General features: G+C 45.4%; 1 protein-coding gene across 4 annotated transcripts in view; it reads left to right on the top strand.

The window, feature by feature from the left end:
* Nucleotides 1-23,425, top strand: part of LOC144480582 (casein kinase I-like) — a 214,758-nt gene that overhangs the window by 176,694 nt on the left and 14,639 nt on the right. Inside the window, exons 11-14 of one of the 4 annotated variants that reach the window (XM_078200195.1) lie at nt 3,485-3,577; nt 11,605-11,715; nt 14,447-14,553; nt 18,014-18,037. In XM_078200195.1, coding sequence (XP_078056321.1) covers nt 3,485-3,577; nt 11,605-11,715; nt 14,447-14,553; nt 18,014-18,037 — 335 coding nt within the window. The remainder of the gene's footprint in view (nt 1-3,484; nt 3,578-11,604; nt 11,716-14,446; nt 14,554-18,013; nt 18,038-23,425) is intronic. The other 3 variants (XM_078200197.1, XM_078200196.1, XM_078200198.1) reach the window with 3 other exon arrangements.

The following is a 23,425-nucleotide window of genomic DNA, read 5'->3' as shown; positions in this document are numbered from 1 at the left end:
TTTCCGTTCCCTTCACTTACAGCACACAACCCCCACTCCCACCCCCGCAACCAAAAACAAAGCAAATTCAATTTTGAAATGCTCAGATAATTAAGGAAGTTGCTTTGCATCGGTGGTATTATAGAAGGTGTAGATGACCCAGACTTTTCCCCAGCAATGCTATCAGTTTACCAGCCTTGATTTCACGGTCAATGGCTAAGTGATGATGCTTGCTTCTGATCTTGCCAGCTGGCGATGAAGATCCAGCAATCCCTATGGTCTGGACTTCCCCCTTACCAATGTTGGTTTGAATCTGTTACCAAGTCAAGGCTATGATGTCATCAAACGGGGTAAGCAGCCAGTCCCATTGAAGCATTCTCACAGACAGCAAACCAGGGAGTAAGGTAGAAACTAAATATCTTGGTTTTTCTAAAAATTGATTTAGAAACGTAGAAACTAAAAGGAGAAGTAGGCCATTCGGCCCTCCAAGCCTGCTTCACCATTGATTTGATTGTGGCTGATCATCAGAATCAATATCCTGATCCGCCTCCCCCATACCCCTTGATCCCTTCAGCCCCAAGAGTTATATCTAATTTCTTCTTGAAATCACACAACATTTTGGCCTCAACTACTTTGTGGTAGTGAATTCCGCACATTCACCATTCTTTAGGTAAATAAATTTCTCCTCGCCTCAGTCCTAAAAGGGTTACCGCTAATCCTCAAACTATGACCCCTAGTTCTGGACTCCCCTGCCATTGGGAACATTCTTTCTGAATCTACCCTATCTACTGGAATTTTATAATTTCTATGAGATCCTCTTTTATTCTTCCAAACTCCAATGAACCACGGCACAGTGGTTAGCACTGCTGCCTCACAGCGCCAGCGACCCGGGTTCAATTCCAGCCTCGGGTCACTGTCAAAGAACAAAGAACAGTACAGCACAGGAAACAGGCCCTTCGGCCCTCCAAGCCTGTGCCGCTCCTTGGTCCAACTAGACCAATCATTTGTATCCCTCCATTCCCAGGCTGCTCATGTGACTATCCAGGTAAGTCTTAAACAATGTCAGCGTGCCTGCCTCCACCACCCTACTTGGCAGCGCATTCCAGGCCCCCACCACCCTCTGTGTAAAAAAAGTCCCTCTGATGTCTGAGTTATACTTCGCCCCTCTCAGCTTGAGCCCGTGACCCCTCGTGATCGTCACCTCCGACCTGGGAAAAAGCTTCCCACTGTTCACCCTATCTATACCCTTCATAATCTTGTACACCTCTATTAGATCTCCCCTCATTCTCCGTCTTTCCAAGGAGAACAACCCCAGGCTACCCAATCTCTCCTCATAGCTAAGACCCTCCATACCAGGCAACATCCTGGTAAACCTTCTCTGTACTCTCTCTAACGCCTCCACGTCCTTCTGGTAGTGCGGCGACCAGAACTGGACGCAGTACTCCAAATGTGGCCTAACCAGCGTTCTATACAGCTGCATCATCAGACTCCAGCTTTTATACTCTATACCCCGTCCTATAAAGGCAAGCATACCATATGCCTTCTTCACCACCTTCTCCACCTGTGTTGCCACCTTCAAGGATTTGTGGACTTGCACACCTAGGTCCCTCTGTGTTTCTATACTCCTGATGACTCTGCCATTTATTGTATAACTCCTCCCTACATTATTTCTTCCAAAATGCATCACTGTCTGTGTGGAGTTTGCACGTTCTCCCCGTGTCTGCGTGGGTTTCCTCCGGGTGCTCCGGTTTCCTCCCACAGTCCAAAGATGTGCGGGTTAGGTTGATTGGCCATGTTAAATTTCCCCTTAGTCTTGGGGGAATTAGGAGGGTAAATAAATGGAGTTACGGGAATGGGCCGAATGGCCTCCTTCTGCACTGTAGATTCTATGAATATAATCCTAACTGACTTAGTCTCTCCTCATATGACAGTCCAGCCATCCCAGGAATCAGCCTGGTAAACCTTCGCTGTACTCCCAATATGGCAAGGACATCCTTCCTCAGATAAGGACACCAAAACTGCACACAATACTCCAAGTGTGGCCTAACCAATGCCCTATACAATTGCAGCAAAACATCCCTATCCCTATACTCAAATCCTCTTGCAATGAAGGCCAACATACCGTTTGCCTTAACTGCCTGCTGTACCTGCGCAAAATGGAGTAATTTGATATTGCACCGATTGAGTAGTTTTTCAGGTACAGTGAAACAATTTGTTAATTGAGTCATTAAAAACCCGAATGTCCCTCAGCCAATGAGGTATAATCTTTTCAAGGGTTCTTGCAGCAAGACTGATAACCTAGAAGGGCATGTTTAGTCAGCAGTGATCTCTCATTGATAGGCCTTGGTCACCTGTGTGGAAGTTCTGGCAGCAACCTCTGGATGTCCGCATTTAACTGCACATTTACAGACAGCCGAAACAGTTTCACCATCATCGCAACCACAGAATCCAGACCAGTCGGTTCCACATTAAAGTGGGAAAAGTCAGAGGAGACTGTTCTCTCAGTCACGTTAAGTGGACAAAGTGGGTGAATAGATTTACTTTGCACTTGATGCGCCTCCTGTCTCCAGAACACAGAGCGAGGTCAAACTAGGAAGCTCTTGAGAATGCTGTAGCTTGCTGCTGCTTTTGAAGTCCATAGATCTCTGAAGGTGGAAAGGCAGGTTAATAGGGTGGTGAAAAAGGCATATGGCGCACTCGCCTTTATCAATCGGGGCATTGCTTACAAAAGCAGAGAGGTCATGATGGAGTTGTATAGAACTTTGGTGAGGCCACAGCTGCAGTACTGTGTGCAGTTCTGGTCGCCACATTATAGGAAGGATGTGATTGCATTGGAGGGGGTGCAGAGGTGATTCACTAGGATGCTGCCTGGGATGGAACATTTAAGTTATGAAGAGAGGTTGGATAGGCTTGGGTTGTTTTTGTTGGAGCAGAGAAGACTGAGCGGCGACCTGATTGAGGTGCACAAGATTATGAGGGGCATGGACAGGGTGGATAGGGAGCAGTTGTTCCCCTTAGTTAAAGGGTCAATCACGTGGGGACGCAAGTTAAAAGTGAGGGCTAGAAGGTTGGGGGGGGGGGGTTTGAGGAAAAACCTTTTTGCCCAGAGGGTGGTGAGGGTCTGGAATGCGCTGCCTGGGAGGGTGGTGGAGGTGGGATGCCTCACATCCATTAAAAAGTATCTGGATGAGTACTTGGCTCATCACAACATTCAGGGCTATGGGCCAAGTGCTGGCAAGTGGGACTAGGTGGGCAGGTCAGGGCATTTCATGCCTCGGTGCAGACTCGATGGGCCTCTTCTGCACTGTAGTATTCTGTGAAGTGACGTAACAAGGTACAGGGAGGAGAGACTAAGGGGAAGACAGCTGACATGAGCAGCTTCGATATATAAATAGACAAAGCTTCTGTTGATTCACGTTCCCCGCTGGTGCTGCGGGTGAAACAAATTGTGGAAAAAAGAGGTTATGTTGATCGGGACCTGACCGAGCTTTGTTTATGTCCGCAGCCCACGCCGGTCGGACCCAGCCACGGGGAGCACGGAAGAGAAGGCCACGGACACAGAGAAAAAGCCACGCACCAGCAGCCACTCCGAAACCAGGTCTGGACAAATCCAGTTTGTCTCCATCTTTGTCAAGCCCACCGGTTTTCCATTAGCTCATTGGCCCAGTCCCGTCCGGGAACAGTGAGCATCCCCAAGCTGAATTTACCCAATTTGCTGAAAATATAGTGTCAAAATTTCAACACCTTACTCAAATATAGTGCTGAAATCCACCTTTATTAAGAAATCCTCACATATAAGTGATAACAAAACAAACTTTCTGGTTTTTTTGTTCCAATTTGACGGGGCTCTGCCATTTCTGATCTCTTTCTATAACGCTTCACTCAACCAATGACCATTACAGGGAGAGGAACTGCATCGTTTCAGGGCCTCACGGGCTGACTGGCAACATGGCGGCACAGTGGTTAGCACTGCTGCCTCACAGCTCCAAGGACCTGGGTTCGATTCCCGGCTTGGGTCACTGTCTGTGTGGAGTTTGCACATTCTCCCCGTGTCTGCGTGGGTTTCCTCTGCGTGCTCCGGTTTCCTCCCACACTCCAAAGATGTGCGGGTTAGGTATTTCGGCCATGCTAAATTTCCCCTTAATGTCCCGGGATGTGTCGGTTAGAGGGATTAGTGGGGTAAATATGTGGGGTTACGGGGATAGAGCCTGGGTGGGATTGTTATCGGTGCAGACTCGATGGATTGAATGGTCTCCTTCTGCACTGTAGGGATTCTATGATTTCTGACACTGAGCTCCAGATGTTGGCCTCGGCTTGGAATGCGACTGGCACTGACTTCCCACACCGCCAATTAAACTGGACCTTACATTAATTCAACAGTTTCTTTGTGAAACCATTTTTTGACATCCCGTTAACTGGTCTTGAGTGGAGTGTTTCCCCTGAAGAGTTGGAATGGCAGATCTCTGGGGCATTCTGATGCAGGTGAAGTCTGCAATAAGCAAACCATTTGCTTTTGCCAACTTATCCTGAATGGAACATCTCTTGCTATTTGAACCGCTACGAAGTTTCATGGTTGAGTGCTGCTATTTATGAATAGTTAATCACTTATGTTGCTCTGGTGCATTATTAGGCATGTCAGTAATCACGTGTGCTTTCAAAAAAAGTCAATGTGCATTTTAATTTTAGGCTCGAAAGTTTAAAGAGTACATACCACCCATCTCCAATCTGACCTTTTCATAAAAGCCTGTTAAGTATTTTACTTGGCTTCCATCAGACATTTTAATTCTTTTGTATTTTTCTTTCCTCATCCACTTTTCTGTCTAGTCTTTTCCTAAGTTAGGTTTTTCTGCTAGGAAGTCAACCCTTTCTCCACAGCCTTCCAGCCAAGAGTGAGAGTCCTGAAGGTTGCGTTGCCTACCTGGTGCCAGAGTTAAGGACGACATCTCTGGGCTGGAGAGCAGTTTGGAATGGGAGGTGAAGGATCCAGTTGTCTGGTCTTCATGAGTATTAGTAGGTAGGACGAGGAAAGCAGTGCTGCTGAGGGAGTATGAGCAGCTAGGGATTAAATTAAAGACCAGAACAACTAATGCAGTTATCACTGGATTACTACCTGAACCATGACTAAATTAGCATAAGGTAAACAACTTAAGAGAGTTGAGTGCGTGGCTCAAAGCTTGGCGTGGGAGGAATGGGATTTGATTCATGGGGCAAACTGGCATCAGTGTTGAGGGAAAATGGAGCTTTACCATTGGGACAGCCTTCACCTGAACCACACTCGGACCAGTGTCTACACGAATCGTACAACTAGGGCTGTAGAGAGGATTCACATGAGGGGAGATTTGGAAGGTTAAAGAGAAAGGACAAGACAGTTGAGCACAGTAATGGTACAGGTATTGATGACCAGAGTGCACCAGTAAATAAGGTCAGAGCAGGGAACAATGAAATGAAGGCCCTTCATTTGAATGGGTGCGGCTTTCAGAACAAGATTGATGAATTGATATCACAAATAAAAATAAATGAATATGGCAGCCATTACAAAACCATGGTTGCAAGGTGACCAAGGCTGGGTATTGAATATTTAAAGATATTTGACATTTCGGAAAGCTGGGAAGAAAGGAAAAGGAGGTGGGGTAGCACTATTACTAAAGGAGGAGATCCGTACAGTAATGAGAAATGATCTTCGCTCGGAAGATAGAATAAGTTTGGGTCAAGATGAGAAATAGCAAAGGAAAGAAGTTTATTGGTGAGAGTGGTCTATAGGTTCCCTAAAGTAACTATATTGTAGGACAAGGATATAAATCAAGAAATAGTAGGGGCTTGTAAGAAAGGGAAAAATCAAGTTGACAAACATAGCCCGCAGGATGAGTGCAGAGAGCGGATTGTGGACAGTTTCTTAGGAAAATACATTCCAGAACCAATCAAAGGACAGTCTGTTTTTGACCTGGTAATATGTAATGAGATAGGATTAATTTACAGTAAAGAGTCCTCTCAGCAAGAGCGAAATTAAATGATTGAATGTCTTGTTGTGTTTGAAGGTGAGAAATTTGGGTCTGAAACTACTTGCCTTAAACTTAAATAAAGGGTAATAAGACAGGGTTGGCTAAAGTGGAATGAGAAAATAGGTTAAAAGCTAATAGGGTGGAGATGCAGTGGCGGACGTTTAAGGAGATATTTCAAAGCTCTCTAACAAAGGTATATTCCGCTAAGAAAGAAAGATGTTTTGAGAAGAATGCCCAATCCGACGCCAAGGATAATATCGTAAGAAGTCTCTCAAAATCAGGTTAAAGTCCAACAGGTTTATTTGGAATCACGTGACTCACCTGATGAAAGGGCAGCGCTCCGAAAGCTCGTGATACCAAATATACCGGTTGGAGTTCAACCTGGTGTTGTGAGACTTCTTATTGTGCCCACCCCAGTCCAACGTCGGCATCGAGGATAGTATCAAATTGAAAGAAAAACTGTACAATGCTGCAGAGATTAGTGGTAGGGCAGGACATTGGGGAAAAATGTAGAAACCAGCAGAAGATGGTGTTTTGTGCAGATGGGGCTAATATTAATTTACTTTCACCACCCATCTGTAAACAGAAGGGCATTTTTGATTTGCTTCCCCCTTTATAGGTTTTCTATTAATAACCCTGCAGCAAACTTGAGATAGGATGAATTCGAAGGGTTAGTTCATTTACACACACACAAACAACAGGAGAAGGATTCCACTATTGCCTCCTGTGCGCGCACACAGTCAAAGGGGGATCGGGAAAAGAAAGATTTACGGGGCAAATAATTCACTTTTCCAGCGACGTTGACTTCACACATTGTGATAGGCCCTCAGAGATGAATCTGTCTTGTAGGTGATGCTACAGAAATTCCAGCAGAAACAATGTAGTTGGGGCCCAGTATTCATAGAATCTACAGTGCAGAAAGAGGCCATTTGGCCCATCGAGTCTGCACCGACCACAATCCTACTCGAGCCCTATCACACCCCTTAGGATAGGGTCTTCCTATTTGGTTAGTGGTCAGGGGCAGGAGATTGTAACTACTAATGAGGCAGATAACGGGACTTTGAGAGCAGGAATATAGAAGCCTCTGAAATTATCCAAGAGGTTTGAAGTTCAGTCTGCTTATTTGGAGGGAGGGAGTGTTTCAGGATATATGAGCTAATACCACGGCACTGTGGTAAAGGGAGCCATTCAAGTGGGGGAGCAAAAAGGAAAGTCTCAGTCGGTGGTAGTATAGTAAGATTTGATTTGATTTATTATTGTCACATGTATTAGTATACAGTGACAAGTATTGTTTCTTGCGTGCTATACAGACAAAATGTACCATTCATAGAGAAGGAAAGGAGAGAGTGCAGAATGTGGTGTTACAGTCATAGCTAGGGTGTAGAGAAAGATCAATTTGATGCAAGGTAGGTCCATTCAAAAGTCTGACAGCAGCAGGGAAGAAGCTGTTCTTGAGTCAGTTGGTACGTGCCCTCAGACTTTTGTATAATTTTCCCAAAGGAAGAAGGTGGAAGAGAGTATGTTTGGGGTGCGTGGGGTCCTTAATTATGCTGGCTGCTTTTCCGAGGCAGTGGGAAGTGTAGACAGAGTCAATGGATGGGAGGCTGGTTTGTGTGATGGATTGGACTACATTCACGACCTTTTGTAGTCCCTTGCGGTCTTGGGCAGAGCAGGAGCCAGACCAAGCTGTGATACAACCAGAAAGAATGCTTTCTATGGTGTATCTGTAAAAGTTGGTGAGAGCCGTAGCTGACATGCCAAATTTCCTTAGTCTTCTGAGAAAGTAGAGGCGTTAAGGCTTTCTTAACTATAGTATCGGCATGGGGGGACCAGGACAGGTTGTTGGTGATCTGGACACCTAAAATTTGAGGCTCTCGACCCTTTCTACTTCGTCCCCATTGATGTAGACAGGGGCATGTTCTCCTTTACCCTTCCTGAAGTCGATGACAATCTCCTTCATTTTGCTGACATTGAGGGAGAGATTATTGTTGCCGCACCAGTTCACCAGATTCTCTATCTCATTCCTGTACTCTGTCTCGTCATTGTTTGAGATCCGACCCACTACAGTGGTGTTGTCAGCAAACTTGAAAATCGAATTGGAGGGGAATTTGGCCGCACGTCCTTAGGTATATAAGGAGTATGGTAGGGGGCTGAGAACACAGCCTTGTGAGGCACCGGTGTTGAGGATGATCATGGAAGAGGTGTTGTTGCCTATCCTTACTGATTGTGGTCTGTGAGTTAGGAAGTTCAGGATCTAGTAAGGGGGATAAACATTGTTATGTGCAGGCAAGAGTGAGAATCTACCCAATGCCAGGGTTGAGGACATATACTCAGGCTGGCCGGCAACTTGGAGAGCGAGGATCCATTTGTCATAGGCCATGTAGGTGCCAACGACATAAGTACACCAAATTGAAGAGCAAAACCTCAGGATAATAAACTTTGGATTATTACCTGAGCAATTGGCAGAGGGCACATAAGATTAGTGAAATGAATATGTGGCTCAGAGACAGGTGTGGGAGAAGTGGGTTTCAGTTTATGGGACACTGGCTTCTGTACTGGGCAATGTGGAGGCTGTGCCCTTGGTACAATCTACGCCTGAACTGCGCAAGGACCAGTGTTCTAGCAAACCATACAACTAGGGAAATAGAGAGGGCTTTAAACTAAAACCAGTAGACGAGGAATCAAGCTTGGGTAGATGTAGCAAGTCGAAGGGTAGAGTCAAGGCAGTGGAGCAAAATAGTAATATGGGACCTGGGGGTCAAAGAGTGGCAGAAAGGGGGAAAAAAACCTAAGAATACACCAGCAGTCAAGACTAGATGTTATAAAAATCACAAAAAGGCAGAACTAAAGGCCCTGTATCTGAATGCTCAGAGCATTCATAAAATATTAAAGTAAATAAATATGATCTGATAGCCGATATGGAGATGTGGCTGCAGGATGATGAGGATTAAGGCCTCAATATTGAAGGATATTTGACATTTAAGAGGAGGAAGCTAGGTAAAGGTGGAGGGGTAGCACTGTTAATCAAGGATGACATTGGTGCAGTAGTTAGAGATGATCTTTGTTCAGGAGATCAGGATGTAGAACTGTTCTGGGTGATGATGCGGAATATTAGGGGGAAGAACTCACTTGTGGGAGTGGTCTACAGGCCACCTAACAGTAACTGTATTGTAGAACAAAGAATAAGAAATATACAAGAAATATACCAAAAATGCCAGAAGGAATATTGGAGGCTTGTGAGAAAGGACCATCAATAATCATGGGTGCTTTTAATCTACACACAAACTGGAAAAATCAGATTGTCAGTAGTCACCTGGTTGAGTTCACAGAAAGATTTTGAGATAGATTCTTAGAGCAGCATGTTCTGGAACCAACCAGAGCGCAGGTTATATTAGATCTGGTATTGTGTAATGTTGTGGCGATGCCGGCGTTGGACTGGGGTAAACACAGTAAGAAGTCTCACAACACCAGGTTAAAAGTCCAACAGGTTTATTGAGCTTTCGGAGCGCTGCCCCTTCGTCAGGTGACTCACCTGACAAAGGGGCAGCGCTCCAAAAGCTAAATAAACCTGTTGGACTTTTAACCTGGTGTTGTGAGACTTCTTACATTGTGTAATGTGACGGGGTTAATTACTGATCTCACAGTAAAGGCACTCCTAGTTGCAGCAACCACAATATGATTGCATTTTACATCCAGTGTGAAAAGGGGGAAGAGAGGGGCAAAGACTAGTATTTTAAACTTAAGTAAGGGCACCGATGTGGGGGCGCCAGTGGAAGCTGGGGCACTGAATATAAGGTTGAGTTAGATAAATTCTTGACTGCCAAGGGAGTGGAGGGTTATGGGAGACAGACAGAGTCTGAATAAAAGGATAATTTTCAGGTGATAAGCTGTAACCCGTGGTGTGCCACTGGAATCAGTGCAATATTTACAATCTGTGTTAACAACTTACATGAAGGGACTGCCTTGTCAAATTTGCTGATGGCAGAAAGCTGATCAGAAGCAAGTTGTGAGGAGGGCAGAGTGTCTGCAACAGGATGTAGGTTGTGAGTGGGAAAACATTTGGCAGATGGTGTATAATGTAGAAAGAAATGAGGTTGTCCAATTTGGTGGGAAGAATAGAAACACAGCATATTATCTAAATGGACAGAGACCCCGATGCCGTGGTACAGAGGGATCTGGGTGTCCTTGTACATGAATCTCAAAACGTTGGCATGCAGGTACAACAAGTAATTAGGAAGTCAAATGGAATGTTGCTTTTGATTGCAAGGGGGATGGAGTATAAAAATGGGGGAGTCTTGCTACAACTGTTCAGGGTGCTGGTGAGACCAAACCTGGAGTATTGGGTACAGTTTTTGCTCTCCTTACTCGAGGAGAACTTGAGTTGGAGGAAGTTCAGGGAAGGTTCACTTGGCTGGTTCCTTGGATACAGGGATTGTCTTACGAGGAAAAATTGAGTAGGTTGGGCCTGTACTCATTGGAGTTTAGAAGAATTATGATTGAAATATTAGACATGATGTGGAGATGCCGGCGTTGGACTGGGGTGAACACAGTAAGAGTTTTAACAACACCAGGTTAAAGTCCAACAGGTTTATTTGGTAGCAAACACCATTAGCTTTCGGAGCGCTTTCGTCAGAAGGAGCAGCGTTCTGAAAGCTACTGGTGTTTGCTACCAAATAAACCTGTTGGACTTTAACCTGGTGTTGTTAAACCTCTTACTGTGAAATATTAGACACAGAGGAGACTTGACATAATAGATGCTTGCTCTCATAGGGAAAGTCGGGGGTACAGTTTAAAGATAAAGGGTGTGATTTTCCAGACACATTCGCCGCAAGACTGGAAAATCCCACCCACGGTCAACGGACCTTTGCATGGTCTGCCCCTGCCTGCCACGGAAACCGTAGGAAAATTTTGCCCAAGGTGTCTGCCGTTTAAATGGAAACAAACTTCTGCTGGAGAGTCATCAGAATCATAGAATCCCTACAGTGCAGAAGGCCATTCAGCCCATCTGCACCAACCACAATCCCACCTAGGCCCTACCCCCATAACCCCATACATTTACCCCAGCCAGTCCCCCTGAGGGGCAATTTACCATGGCCAATCCACCTAACCCGCACATCTTTGGACCAGCTATTGAGATTCCATTGGATATATTCAGGCCGAGTTGGACAGGTTTAATTGCCAAGGGGAGTTGAGGGTTGCGGGGGGGGGAGACAGGCAGGAAAGTGGAGTTAAAGTCACAATCAGATCAGCCATGATCTTGTTAAATGATGGCAGACTCGAGGGCCGAATGGCCCACTCCTACTTATGATTGATTTGAACACCTATTGATGGGAGATATGATGTGGTATGTCCTCCTTTTTTTTTAGCCTGACCACCATACTTTCAGAATCACGGTTTACACTTGCAACTGGAGTCCTTGCGGGAAGTTACCCCAAGGAAGTACAATCTCTGCTGGGGTCCGGAATCTCTCTTGCATACCTAAGAAATGCACCATTTGCGCTTTGCTAACCAGTTTTTAACTAATCCCTAATGACTAACTTTTTGTTTCACTGCTTTGCTTGGGCCTGCTGTGCTGCATGGATCCCACAATTGTCACCACTGCCCCTGTGTTGTAATCAATGAGTAGACAGCAGGAGCTGACCGCAGAGGAGCATGGGAAATTCAGCCAGATCGGCAGCAAAACCCTTCATACCTGACCTCCCAGCTGGCGTCTGACAGACACGGAGGCTCAGTCCAGGTATAATGTCATCTTGTGCAATTCATTACCAGGTGGAGATTTACTGAACAGGGTTAAAGCCAATGCACGATGCTCTGTGCACCCCCCACCGCCCCCCCACAGGCTTCTGCCATTGTGAACCAAATTTGCCTCCGATTTCTCGGAGGAGGTGTGATGGGAGTGAGGACAGGCTTTCCAGTAAATGACAGCTCGAGGACAGCCAGGTTGACTCTGCCGAGTGTGAAATTGTGCCTGTCGGGAGTGCCAAGTGGATGAAGAAAAGTGGGAAAGATTTATTTATGTAGCACCTTGCACAGCTTCAACACAGCCAGTGTTTGTACAGGCACTGTGCGGTCATTGTTGTAATATAGGAAGTGCAGCAGCCAATTTGCTCACATTAAGCTCTCTCGAAAAGTAATGTGAAAATGGCCAGATAATCTGTATCAGTGATGTTGCTTGAGGGATGAATGTTGGCCAAGACACCAGCTGCTGCTGTTCAGAATAGGGCCTTGAGATCATTTATATCCATCGGAGGAGGCAGACTGGGCTTTGATCGAACATGTTTAGTTTTTTCAAAGTTTATTTATTAGTGTCACAGTAGGCTTACATTAACACTGCAATGAAGTGACTGTAAATCCCCTAGTCACCACACTCCGGTGCTTGTTCAGGTACACTGAGGGACAGTTTAGCATGGCCAATGCACCCAACCAGCGCGTCTTTCAGACTGGGGGAGGAAACCGGAGCACCCGGAGGAAACCCATGCAGACACTGGGGGAATGTGCAGACTCCCACACAGACACTGACCCAAGCCGGGAATCGAACCCGGGTCCCTGTTGCTGTGAGGCAGCAGTGCTAACCACTGTGCCGCCGTGCCATGTCATCCAGAAGACAGCGCCTCCAACAGTCCTCAGTCAGTACTGCACTGCGGATTTTGTGCTCCGTTTTCTGAAATGGGACTCACCTACAACCTTCTGACTCCAAGCTGGTGGCTCAACAGTACGGCCGGTAACTCGCGCAGTGGTGGACACAATGAGAGGGGTAGCTAAAGGCAAAAAAGGGAGAGAATGGAGAGGTGTTAGCACCTGCTTATGAGGGCTTGAAAAAAGAAAATTAGTACAAAAAAAACAGTCTGTGCTTCAAGGTAAGATTATCCTAGAACATTCCTTTTGTTATATTTTATAACATACTAACAATAACAATCCTTTACTAAAAGTAAAATATTGCGGATTCTGGAAATCTGAAATCAAAACAGAAAGAGCTGGATTAACTCAGATCTGTGTGGAGATGCCGGCGTTGGACTGGGGTAAGCACAGTAAGAAGTCTCACAACACCAGGTTAAAGTCCAACAGGTTTATTTGGTAGCAAATATCATAAGCTTTCGGAGCACAGCTCCTTCGTCAGATGGAGTGGATATCTGTTTATCCACTCCATCTGACGAAGGATATCAGATATCCACTCCATCTGACGAAGGAGCAGCGCTCCGAAAGCTTATGGTATTTGCTACCAAATAAACCTGTTGGACTTTAACCTGGTGTTGTGAGACTTCTTACTTAACTCCGATCTGGCAGCATCTGTGGAGAGAGAAACACAGTTAATACTTCGAGTCCATTGATCCTTCTGCAGAACCTTCCGTCAACCTCCATGAGGACAATCCTTTACTCTTCACTTGGCACCAATCCTCGTGGTGCCTATCTACTATGTTCTTCCTGTTCACCAAACCACTGCTGTGTCCTCCTAATAAAGTGAACGTAGAATAGACATACCTTTGAAACAACTTTCTGACCAGTGATATCAATTTAAGAATGAGTTTTTTATGCATATCTGAGAGCGTAGACAGTACTTGTTAATAATGCATGCTGGCATCCCGACATACTGTTTACCCCAGTCCCTGACCAGAATGTGATCACTGAGCCCCTGCTGACATCTGAAGGATGTATATTAGGATATAGTGCGAGCTTGGCATAATGAAGCTTTATTTGCATGTTCATTTGCATATAAATGAGCAAATACTAGTTTTGTTTATTTATTAGTGTCACAAATAGGCTTCCCGTAGCACTGCAATGAAGTTACTGTGAAAATCCCCCAGTCGCCACACTCCGGCGCCTGTTCAGGTACACCGAGGGAGAATTTAGCACGGTCAATGCACCCTAACCAGCACCTCTTTCGGAGTGTGGGAGGAAACCGGGGCACCCGGAGGAAACCCACGCAGACACGAGGAGAACGTGCAGACTCCGCACAGACAGTGACCCAAGCCAGGAATTGAACCTGGGTCCTTGGCGCTGTGAGGCAGAAGTGCTAGCCACTGTGCCACCGTGCCTCCCTATTGATGGGGGCCATGTGTTTTGGCAAGATGTCTCCCTTCCAGTGGTGATCAGTACACCCACTGTGCAAAAGCAAGCAATGTTGCCACAGCAAGAAACTCCAGATGTGTGAGATCTGCTTTCATGAAGGCAATTCACGCTGTAGCTGGAGTCTTGCTGCCGTTCTGCTTAGTTTAGACATGTTGGTCTTCAGGCAGATATTTTCTAATGCTCCTAAGGGTGTTTATTGGCAATCCTGCTGTGACTGGGGCCTGTGTGAACTGCGTATGTTTTTTATGACTCTAGAATTGTCTGCTTTATCTTGGCAAAATGGGGAGAGAAGAGATGACCAAACATTGTCCATCAATTAGTTCGAAGCAGTGTGAACACTCTCTCGGTTGGCAATGTGATCTGTACCTGTGTCAATTTCTTATCCTCGTCTATCTCAAAAGGTGGTCAGCTCAACGAATGGTGAACTCAACGTCGATGACCCAACAGCGGCACATTCCAGTGCACCAATCGCAGCGCAGCCAGAGGTGGAACTTTCGGAAGATACCAAGTATGTGCCCTGCGATACATTGTGCACTCTGGTGCGGGGTGAATGCTCCACCTTACACTATTCATTACAGCCATTTTGTTGCCTGTTGCATTAGACATGTTCACCTTCAGATTATTCGACTAAAGTGGAGTTCAGACACTCAGCAGCAAGTGGATTTTTAAAACAGGGTTTAGGGTTTCTGTTGAGTTCATCTTAGGAAATTTGAAAGTTGAGAATGGACATTTTAATTGGTCATTTTTCTAAAGTTTTTTTTCCCCCCCTAATCCTACCTCCCACAGCAATACTCGGTTACGAGAGAAGCTCCGCAAGGGCAACTTTTCACTTGCTCCCGGGTCGGAGTGACTTCATTGATCGTCAAATCAGTGCTGTGATCTTCCACTTGACAATAAAAATGCACCCTGAATTTCTGCCTTGCGCTGCTCGAGTGTGCAACCTATAACTCCAAAATGAAAGCATGTCTACGCAATTATTGTACTCCTTATGTCACTGGGTGCTGTATAAAATACCCCAGCCTTGTCTGAAATGGCAGGATTCTTTTCCATACACTTCCCAAGTTTATTATATATTCCGAGACTAATGCTGGCCACTTCCATAAAGCTAGCGACTGGAGGTGTTCATCAGTGATACTTTTTTTATGATGGATGCTGAAAGTGTGGAGCATTAACCTTTATTGAGATGTATCTGGCTGATAACTGCATGCACAGCAGACTGTATCTCACCCGGATGGAACAGCAGTTTTCCATAATCCTATTAACCCTTTCACTGTCTCATTTGGTTACTATTGACGCTTTTCCCGATTATGAGTTTTAAATTGGATGCTTTTACACAAGCGTTAGTTGCTTGTTCTGATTGGGGCAGCATTAATGGAAAAGGATTCAAATAGCTCAGTAACAGACTGAGTAGGGCTTCCGAAGGCAGAAGGTTCTACCACCCCCAACACAGAATCTACACGACAGTTCATCTTTGCAGAGAATCATAGAATTCTACAGTGCAGGAGGAGGTCATTTGGCCCATCGAGTCATCACCGACCACAATCCCACCCAGGCCCTATCCCCATAACCCCATGCATTTACCCTAGCTAGTCCCCCTGACACCAAAGGCAATTTAACATGGCTAAACCCGCACATCTTTGGACAGTGGGAGGAAACCGGAGCACCCGGAGGGAACCCACGCAGAGAATGTGCAGACTCCGCACAGAGAGTGACCCGAGGCAGGAATTGAACCCGGGTCCCTGGCTCTGTGAGGCAGCAATGCTGACTCACTGTGCCGCCCCAAAGAGAAGAGTCTTTCATCTCAGACTTTTGTCTCTGAGGCTAATTTTCATCAAAAATTCCTCTCTTCTAAGACCAATCAGAGGCAGCTGAAGGCTCAGCACCAGAGAATGTCTCTTTGACAAGATGGATGCCTGTGTGGTAAAATATGCGCATGCTGATTGGGTCAATGTGGGTGAAAATAAAATTTTGAGAGAATTTTAGGAAGCCATGCATAAACTCAATGTAAAATCAAAAAAGGTGACTAAATCAAGTTGGTACCTGCAATGATCTGTTGGGTTAAGTTTGGTGTTCCATGCGCAGAGTGAAAAGATTCATTTTCACCAGTTTATTGCATTAATGCCTCTCGTTGCGCATAGGCACAGCAGAGGGTAACATTGTTGACGAGTAAATATTGGTGTGTGCCAGTGAAAGGGTTAATGATGCCTGCATTTCCATCATTTTCTCCTGATATGCTTTCATGCCAGCCTAATTGGAAGAACCGTGACGACCTCTACCTTGAAGAAGATTACATTGGCACCACTGCAGATCTCTTTTCTACTGCAGTTGACCATTAACCGCTAACCCTGTCAGATCATGTTTTCTCTTTATTATCTACATTTTAAGCTGTCTTGTTCCAGGCCTCCCCAATACCTTTCTGTCCCATTTCCCACTACCCCTCCCTGACCCCACTCTCACCTTGCTGACAGAGTATATGTTGAGTTCAACCAATGAACGTTGCATTGGTGCAGAACAGTGCTTACTTAGCTCACTGCATCTCTCATGCAGTGAGCTACAAAGGGGGAGAGAGAGAGAGACAGTGGTGAAGTACGTGACAGGGTTACTATGGCAATACCATGCTTTGAGTGGGATTGGTTACAATTCTAAAGGATCCATAGGTTCTGTGGGTGTATAAGGGGTTTATGATCAGTGCTTGGTAGCCGGTCTAAAGGAACTGCAAGCCATTAAAATGACTCTTTTTAAAAATGTCTTTGTAATCGAATCGCTGCATATTACCTGTCGCAATGTCGCTGCAGGAAGGTCCTTTTTTCTTGAGCATGATTCTGTGCAGGTTTTTTTTATTCATTCGTGGGACATGGGCGTCACTGGCTAGCCAGCATTTATTGCCCATCCTTAGTCGCCCTTGAACTGAGTGTTCAATCGCTCGGTCGTTTGAGAGGGCAGTTAAGAGTCAACCACATTGCTGTGGCTGTGGAGCCAGATGTAGGCCAGACCAGGTAAGATTTCCTTCCCTAAAGTGAACCAGATGGGTTTTTCTGACAATGGTCATCAGTAGATTCTTAATTCCAGATATTTTTTACCGAATTCAAATTCCACCATCTGCCGTGGCGGGATTCGAACCCGGGTCCCCAGAACATTAGTTGAGTTTCTGGATTAATAGTGTAGCGATAATACCACTAGGCCATCGCCTTCCCCAAGATGGTTGGATCAAATGCATGCTTGGGTAGCCAAGTTGCTTCTCTTTCTCGTTCAAACCAGCAGCCTTGGCGATACTGAGGAAGACAAAGTTGATGAGCACAATGCGGACGCAGGGCCTTTGAACATCAAATCATTTGATGCAATAAAAGCTCCTTTGAAGACCACCTAAAGTTTGCTGCTAAAAGCCTTTTTAGAATCTTTTTTTGTCCGTGAAAAATATAATTACCAGTTAATTAGGAACATTTCATTTATCGTCCTATGGCGAATAATCACTCGAGAATAATGATTGCATTGTATAAAAAAAATCAAAGCCTAATTTTATTTTCGGCCTTCACTCGAATAGCTGCAGTGGCTAAAGCATTTGAACCAGGCAGATATAGAGGGAGAGATAGGTTGCAGATTGCAGCTGTCCTAATCAAAATGGTCTTTGCCATGAATGTTGGTGTGGTTTTTGTTTTGACGTTTTCTAGTTTATAATCAGCTTGTCACTGTATTTTAATTGGCTGATTTTCCACGTTTGGGGATTTTTAGTTAAACCTTTTTTTGCTTCTCCTGTGCTCCCTATCCTTCTCTCGCTCTTTGCTTCTCTCATTCCATCCCGGCAAATTCACCCTCGCTCTTCTCTGAAGCCCTCTTGTCGTACAGCTACTACTCCCCACCCCCCCCCTTCCCTCTGTCCCCACCCATGCCGGCCATGTGCATGATGAGCTTGACAGTGGCGCTTTCTCCTTTGATTAATCTGTTGTCTTTTCTCTTTAAACTCTTTGTAGCTGCATCAAAGTGCTCAACATGTGGTGAGTCCCTCTCTTTGGTCAGGGAAAAAGGGAGTGGACCAAGTTAGAATGGCAAACTCATTGACAAATCTATCTCCTTGGATGGCTGTTGTGTGACGCAGTGATTGGCTTTTCGAGCCAACCGCCATGTATATATGAACAGGAACTTTAAAAATACTGCAAATTTAAATTTAAGTTCCTGTTCATACATACATGACGGTTGGCTGATAATAATAAGTTTACTTATTAGTGTCACAAGTAGGCTTACATTAACACTGCAATGAAGTTACTGTGAAAACCCCCCTCGTAGCCACACTCCGGCGCCTGTTCAGGTACAGATGAGGGAGAATTTAGCACGGCCAATGCACCCTAACCAGCACGCCTTTCGGACTGTGGGAGGAAACCGGAGGAAACCCACGCAGGAGGACGTGCAGACTTCGCCCAGACAGTCACCCAAGCCGGGAATCGAACCCGGGTCCCTGGCACTGGGAGGCAACAGTGTTAACCACTGTGCCACCGTGCTGTCGGTACAAATGGTATTAGTAGCATAAGGCAAGTCTTTGGGCTTTAATCAAATATTTAACATTTAGTCAGTTTAGAGTCTTGACTTTGGAGACAAAGCAGTTTTCTTAAGAGTCAGATGCGCATCCGCAAACAAGTCTTTGCAGATTCCCCAGTCCAGCTTCTGAGCATACAATTGGAGATGGCTCCAAATGTGACTCCTATTACAGACACTTAAGGAGCAGTTCTGTCGAATCTCGTAGCCACAAAGATGCCCTTTTGTGCTTTTAGGCAGCAGAGCGATCAAATGTTGCAGAGGCTTCCCTCAGACTCAGCTCTCAATACTGTACAGACTCTGATGAAAGTTATTCCAGTCAGTGCCTGATACCATTGTTGCTCCTATGAATAATACCACCTCAGAGTCAGCTCTCGACCAGAGACTCTGCAGGGAGGCCTGCTTGAATCTTTTGACTTGGCTTCTCGCAGTCACCTCCAGCCGTCCCAATGCCTGGGTCCAGCTGCAGAAGGTGAAATATCCCCTCACAAATCTGAAAACACCTCCCTTTAAGTACCAGATTCATGTGACATTTAAAGTGAGTTGGTTTTAACAAACCGCAGGACAGTCGAGTATTCCTTTGGCTTCCTTCCCATCTGCTTGTTGCTAATTTGCTTCTTTCAAGCGAGGACACGGCCTTGCAAAAGGCACTCAAAATTGTACTGCTGAGCCTCATGACCAGAAAGCTGACCTATTGTGCTTTTAGTTAACATAGCCTAAAAATTGTGGGAAGATTATGGCAATGGTCTATAGGCTTCAGTTAATCAGCCTTTACTGATTATGAGCACAAGTGCATGGGGATTCTGACCCACATCTCTTTGCAATATTAACATTTTATTGTTGTAGACAAAAGTAATTCTCTTTCCAGCTGCTCCTACAAGCTTGCGAGTAAAGTCTCTAATCACTAAGCGGAGGAGCCATTAAACTCTGACTTTATAATTTCAGAAAGAAGTTAGGCTTGACTTAACAGTTTAATAATATCAATGTAATGACTCAATGTTGGAATAGGAAGTTTTCCTCTACTCCCTTGTTAGGATATAGATTTTACGTTTTATGTTCTTTAATTGTGTGGCAATTTTTACAACAACCATGAAATGGGTTAATGACAAAAAGCATCTCCCTGGAAGCAAATATTTCACCCACTTTTGTACATGGGAGCTGTGTGTGTGTGTGCGTGTGCATGTGTGTACGTGTGTGTACATAACATGGGTGTATTTATGGGCTGTCTGTACCATTTCCAGACTTGTGTAACAAGTAAGTAAGAGCAATGGTGTTCTTAGAAGATGAAGAACAGTAGCTGGGACAATAAGTGTTCTGTTTTTTCGAAAGGCAGCTTGAGAGGAGGTGGCGTCAACTCTTAAGAATACGGCTGCGGAAAAGTGTTGGCCTTGAGTTCAATCTGTTGACTAAGTTCCTGACCTGAATCGTGCCTAGATGGTGTCTACTGGATAGAGGGAAATCAGAGAGGAAAGAGTACGTCTTGAGTAATCCATTGTGCTCCCTGGAAGCCAGCCAGAGAGGTTATTAGTAATGATCTGGGAGCAAGCCATCTATCCCCTTGGCAGCAAAGAGGGCAGGTTGCATTGAAGAGGCAATTAGGGAAGAAAGGCTGTATATGTAGAAGAAAATCCAATCACGGTGCTGATATGGAAAATGAAACACAAATTATTAAATGCAAGAAGATATTTCATGCCTTCCAACGTTCTTGTACTTTCTGGGTCATCTCGTACTATAGTTAGCTTCCTGAGAAATAATTTGCAAAGTGTTTCCTTGCATGACACCCAAAGTGTAAATCAAATGAAATTCTTGAATCGCTGCCCAAATTTATTTCTCCGATTGCTTCCCTTGGTATAACATTTTGTGTGGCTCCTCACCTCGGGAACCATCGAGTGTTTGGTTCTCTAGGTATGTACCAGTTCTAAGGGACAACTCAATGATTCTGCAATGGCGCAGCAGTGAGCAACACGCCTCCGGCAATGTCTTCTCTGCCCTCCCCCACATCCCCCCTTCAGCATCCTGTGAGTATCTGTCATTTTCTGGTCGACGTTCATAGACAACTTGCACATTTGAACTCGTGATGCCCAACTGTCCTTCACCACCATACCCATAGAATCATTGAATCCCTACAGTGCAGAAGGAGGCTATTCAGCCCATCGGGTCTGCACCAATCACAATCCCACCCAGGCCCTATTCCCATAACCCCACGTGTTTACCCTGCTAATCCCCTGACACTAAGGGGCAATTTAGCATGGCCAATCCACCTAATCCGCACATCTTTGGGGGGAAACCGGAGCACCCGGAGGAAACCTACGCAGACACGGGGAGAATGTGCAAACTCCACACAGTCACCCGAGGCAGGAATTGAACCCGAGTCCCTGGTACTGTGAGGCAGCAGTGCTAACCACTGTGCCACCGTGCCACCCTAAAACTTCTCCCCTGAAAGGGGCTCGCCATTACAGTTTCACATTCCAGATTTTATTAATTAAATTTAAATCCCATCAGCTACTGTGGTGAGAATAGAACTTGTGTCCCCTAGAACGTTAGCCTCAGGATTACTAGCCCAGTAACGCTATTTCTATGCCACCAACTTCACACCATATATCTTCACCCATGACAATTTCACCCATCCTGGGTGGGTCCAAACTTCCTACAGCTCAAAGCAAATTCTGAATCCGTCACAAAGTCTGCTTCTTTCCAACTGACTACAGTCCCCCACCGGCCGACCCAAACATTTCACGATCTTGCTGGGTGGCACAGTGGTTAGCACTGCTGCTTCACAACGCCAGGGACCCGGGTTCGATTCCTGGCTTGGGTCACTGTCTGTGTGGAGTTTGCACATTCTCCCAGTGCCTGCGTGGGTTTCCTCCGGGCGCTCCAGTTTCCTCCCACACTCCAAAGATATGCGGGTTAGCTGGATTGGCCATGTTAAATTGCCCCTTAGTGTCAGAGGGAGTAGCTAGGGTAAGTGCATGGGGTTATGGGGATGGGGGCCTAGGTGGGATTGTGGTCGGTGCAGACTGAATGGGCCGAATGGCCTCCGTCTGCACTGTAGGGATTCTATGATTCTATTTGCTGTCTGTCATGGTTGTTAAACTTGGAGCCTTACCTTGTACCTGCCACACTAACCATTTAAGTCCCCCACTTGTCTCTGCACCTAACTCACCCCCTTTGATGAATTTCTTTAACACTTGCCAGTGTTAGCTGCTCTGATATCCGCGTGCTGGCCTCCCTTGAGTTTCATTTGCTCAAAACTGGCATGCCACTCATTTTCATTCCATGCCAAGTTCTAATTGTCCATAACTCCCATTCTTGCTGGCATGCTCTACTTCACCTAGCCAGAGTATTCTACATTCTCCATTCCTGTTAGAAATACGACCAATAACTGAGCGTTTTAATTTCTGACACAGAGTTCCAAGTCCCAGAATTACTCTTGCCCCCTTCCAGTTTATCATTGTACACCCAAAATTTCCCTCAATATTCAGGGTGTTGTCTCAATCTGCAATTTGACCTTAGAATATGCAAGGGTGCATTTGTTACCCATCCCTTAACTACCCTGAGAAGGTGGTGGTGAGGAATTGAGTGGGCCAGGCTACCTCAGAGGTCAGCCATGTTGTATGAGACTGGTTAGAGGTGAAAGTTTAAAATTTATTCATTAATGTCACAAGTAGGCTTACGTTAACACTGCAATGCAGTTACTGTGAAAATCCCCTAGTCGCCACACTCCGGCGCCTGTTCGGATACACTAAAGGAGAATTTAGCATGGCCAATGCACCTAACCAGCACGGCTTTCAGACTCTGGGAGGAAACCGGAGCACCCGGAGGAAACCCACGCAGACACGGGGGAGAACGTGCAAACTCCACACAGACAGTGACCCAAGGCTGGGAATCGAACCCGGGTCCCTGGCACTGTGAGGCAGCAGTGCTAACCACTGTGCCACCATGTTGCCCCAGCTACATGTGAATTCCAGATACACCATACACCCCTTGTATTCACACCAGGCCCAAAATAGCTGGTCAGCAGGTTTCATAGAAGGTTCCTTCTCCATGTTGTACATCAATAGTTAAAACCGTATCGAACCAGAATAATCTCCTGTCAAGTCCCGCTAATTACCGCCTCCAACCATTTCATCAAGTGACATTCTAACATTTAAATACTTTCCAATCCAGTAAGACCACATGCATTTTTTTTTTGCGATATTCGACCCCACAGCTCGCCCTGTGAAAATGACTTTTAGTTGGAAGTTAAGTGCTTTCTGCTGTGCTGATTCTGAGCTTTGCCAGTTCTCTACTTTTAATCAGCCAAGAGCTAATCTCAGTTGTGCTCCATTCTGCTGACTGATACTGCCTCAAATTAGTTTGATTAAACCAAACCATACATTTGCATGTTGATTGTGCAATTGCTGGCCATTTCCTCCACTTAAGTGCCCGAGCAGAGGGACTTTACCCCTGCCTGAGCTCAATTGCTGCTGACACACACATCCGTGCTTTTATTACTTCTAGATTTGATATCCAACACACCTCTGCCCGGATTCCCACATCCTTCTTTCAATAAACTTTGAAGTTATCCAAAACTCTGCCGTTATCCTAACTTGCACCAAGCTCTTTCAGTTCACACATTTTCCCCGGTGCTTGCTAACTAAATTGGCATAAGTCCCATGGAGCAACACCGTGATTTTAAAATGTTCAGATCCTGCCATAGATTTGATTTATTATTGTCACATGTATTAGTATACACTGAAAAGTATTGTTTCTTGCGCGCTATACAGACAAAGCATACCGTTCATAGAGAAGAAAAGGAGAGAATGCAAAATGTAGTGTTACAGTCATGGTTAGGGTGTAGAGAAAGTTCAACT

The sequence above is a fragment of the Mustelus asterias genome, chromosome 29 (genome assembly GCF_964213995.1).
Source record: "Mustelus asterias chromosome 29, sMusAst1.hap1.1, whole genome shotgun sequence".
Taxonomy (NCBI): Eukaryota; Metazoa; Chordata; class Chondrichthyes; order Carcharhiniformes; family Triakidae; genus Mustelus; species Mustelus asterias.
Note: the sequence above shows the minus strand (reverse complement) of the source record. Positions and strands in the feature narration are given on the sequence as shown.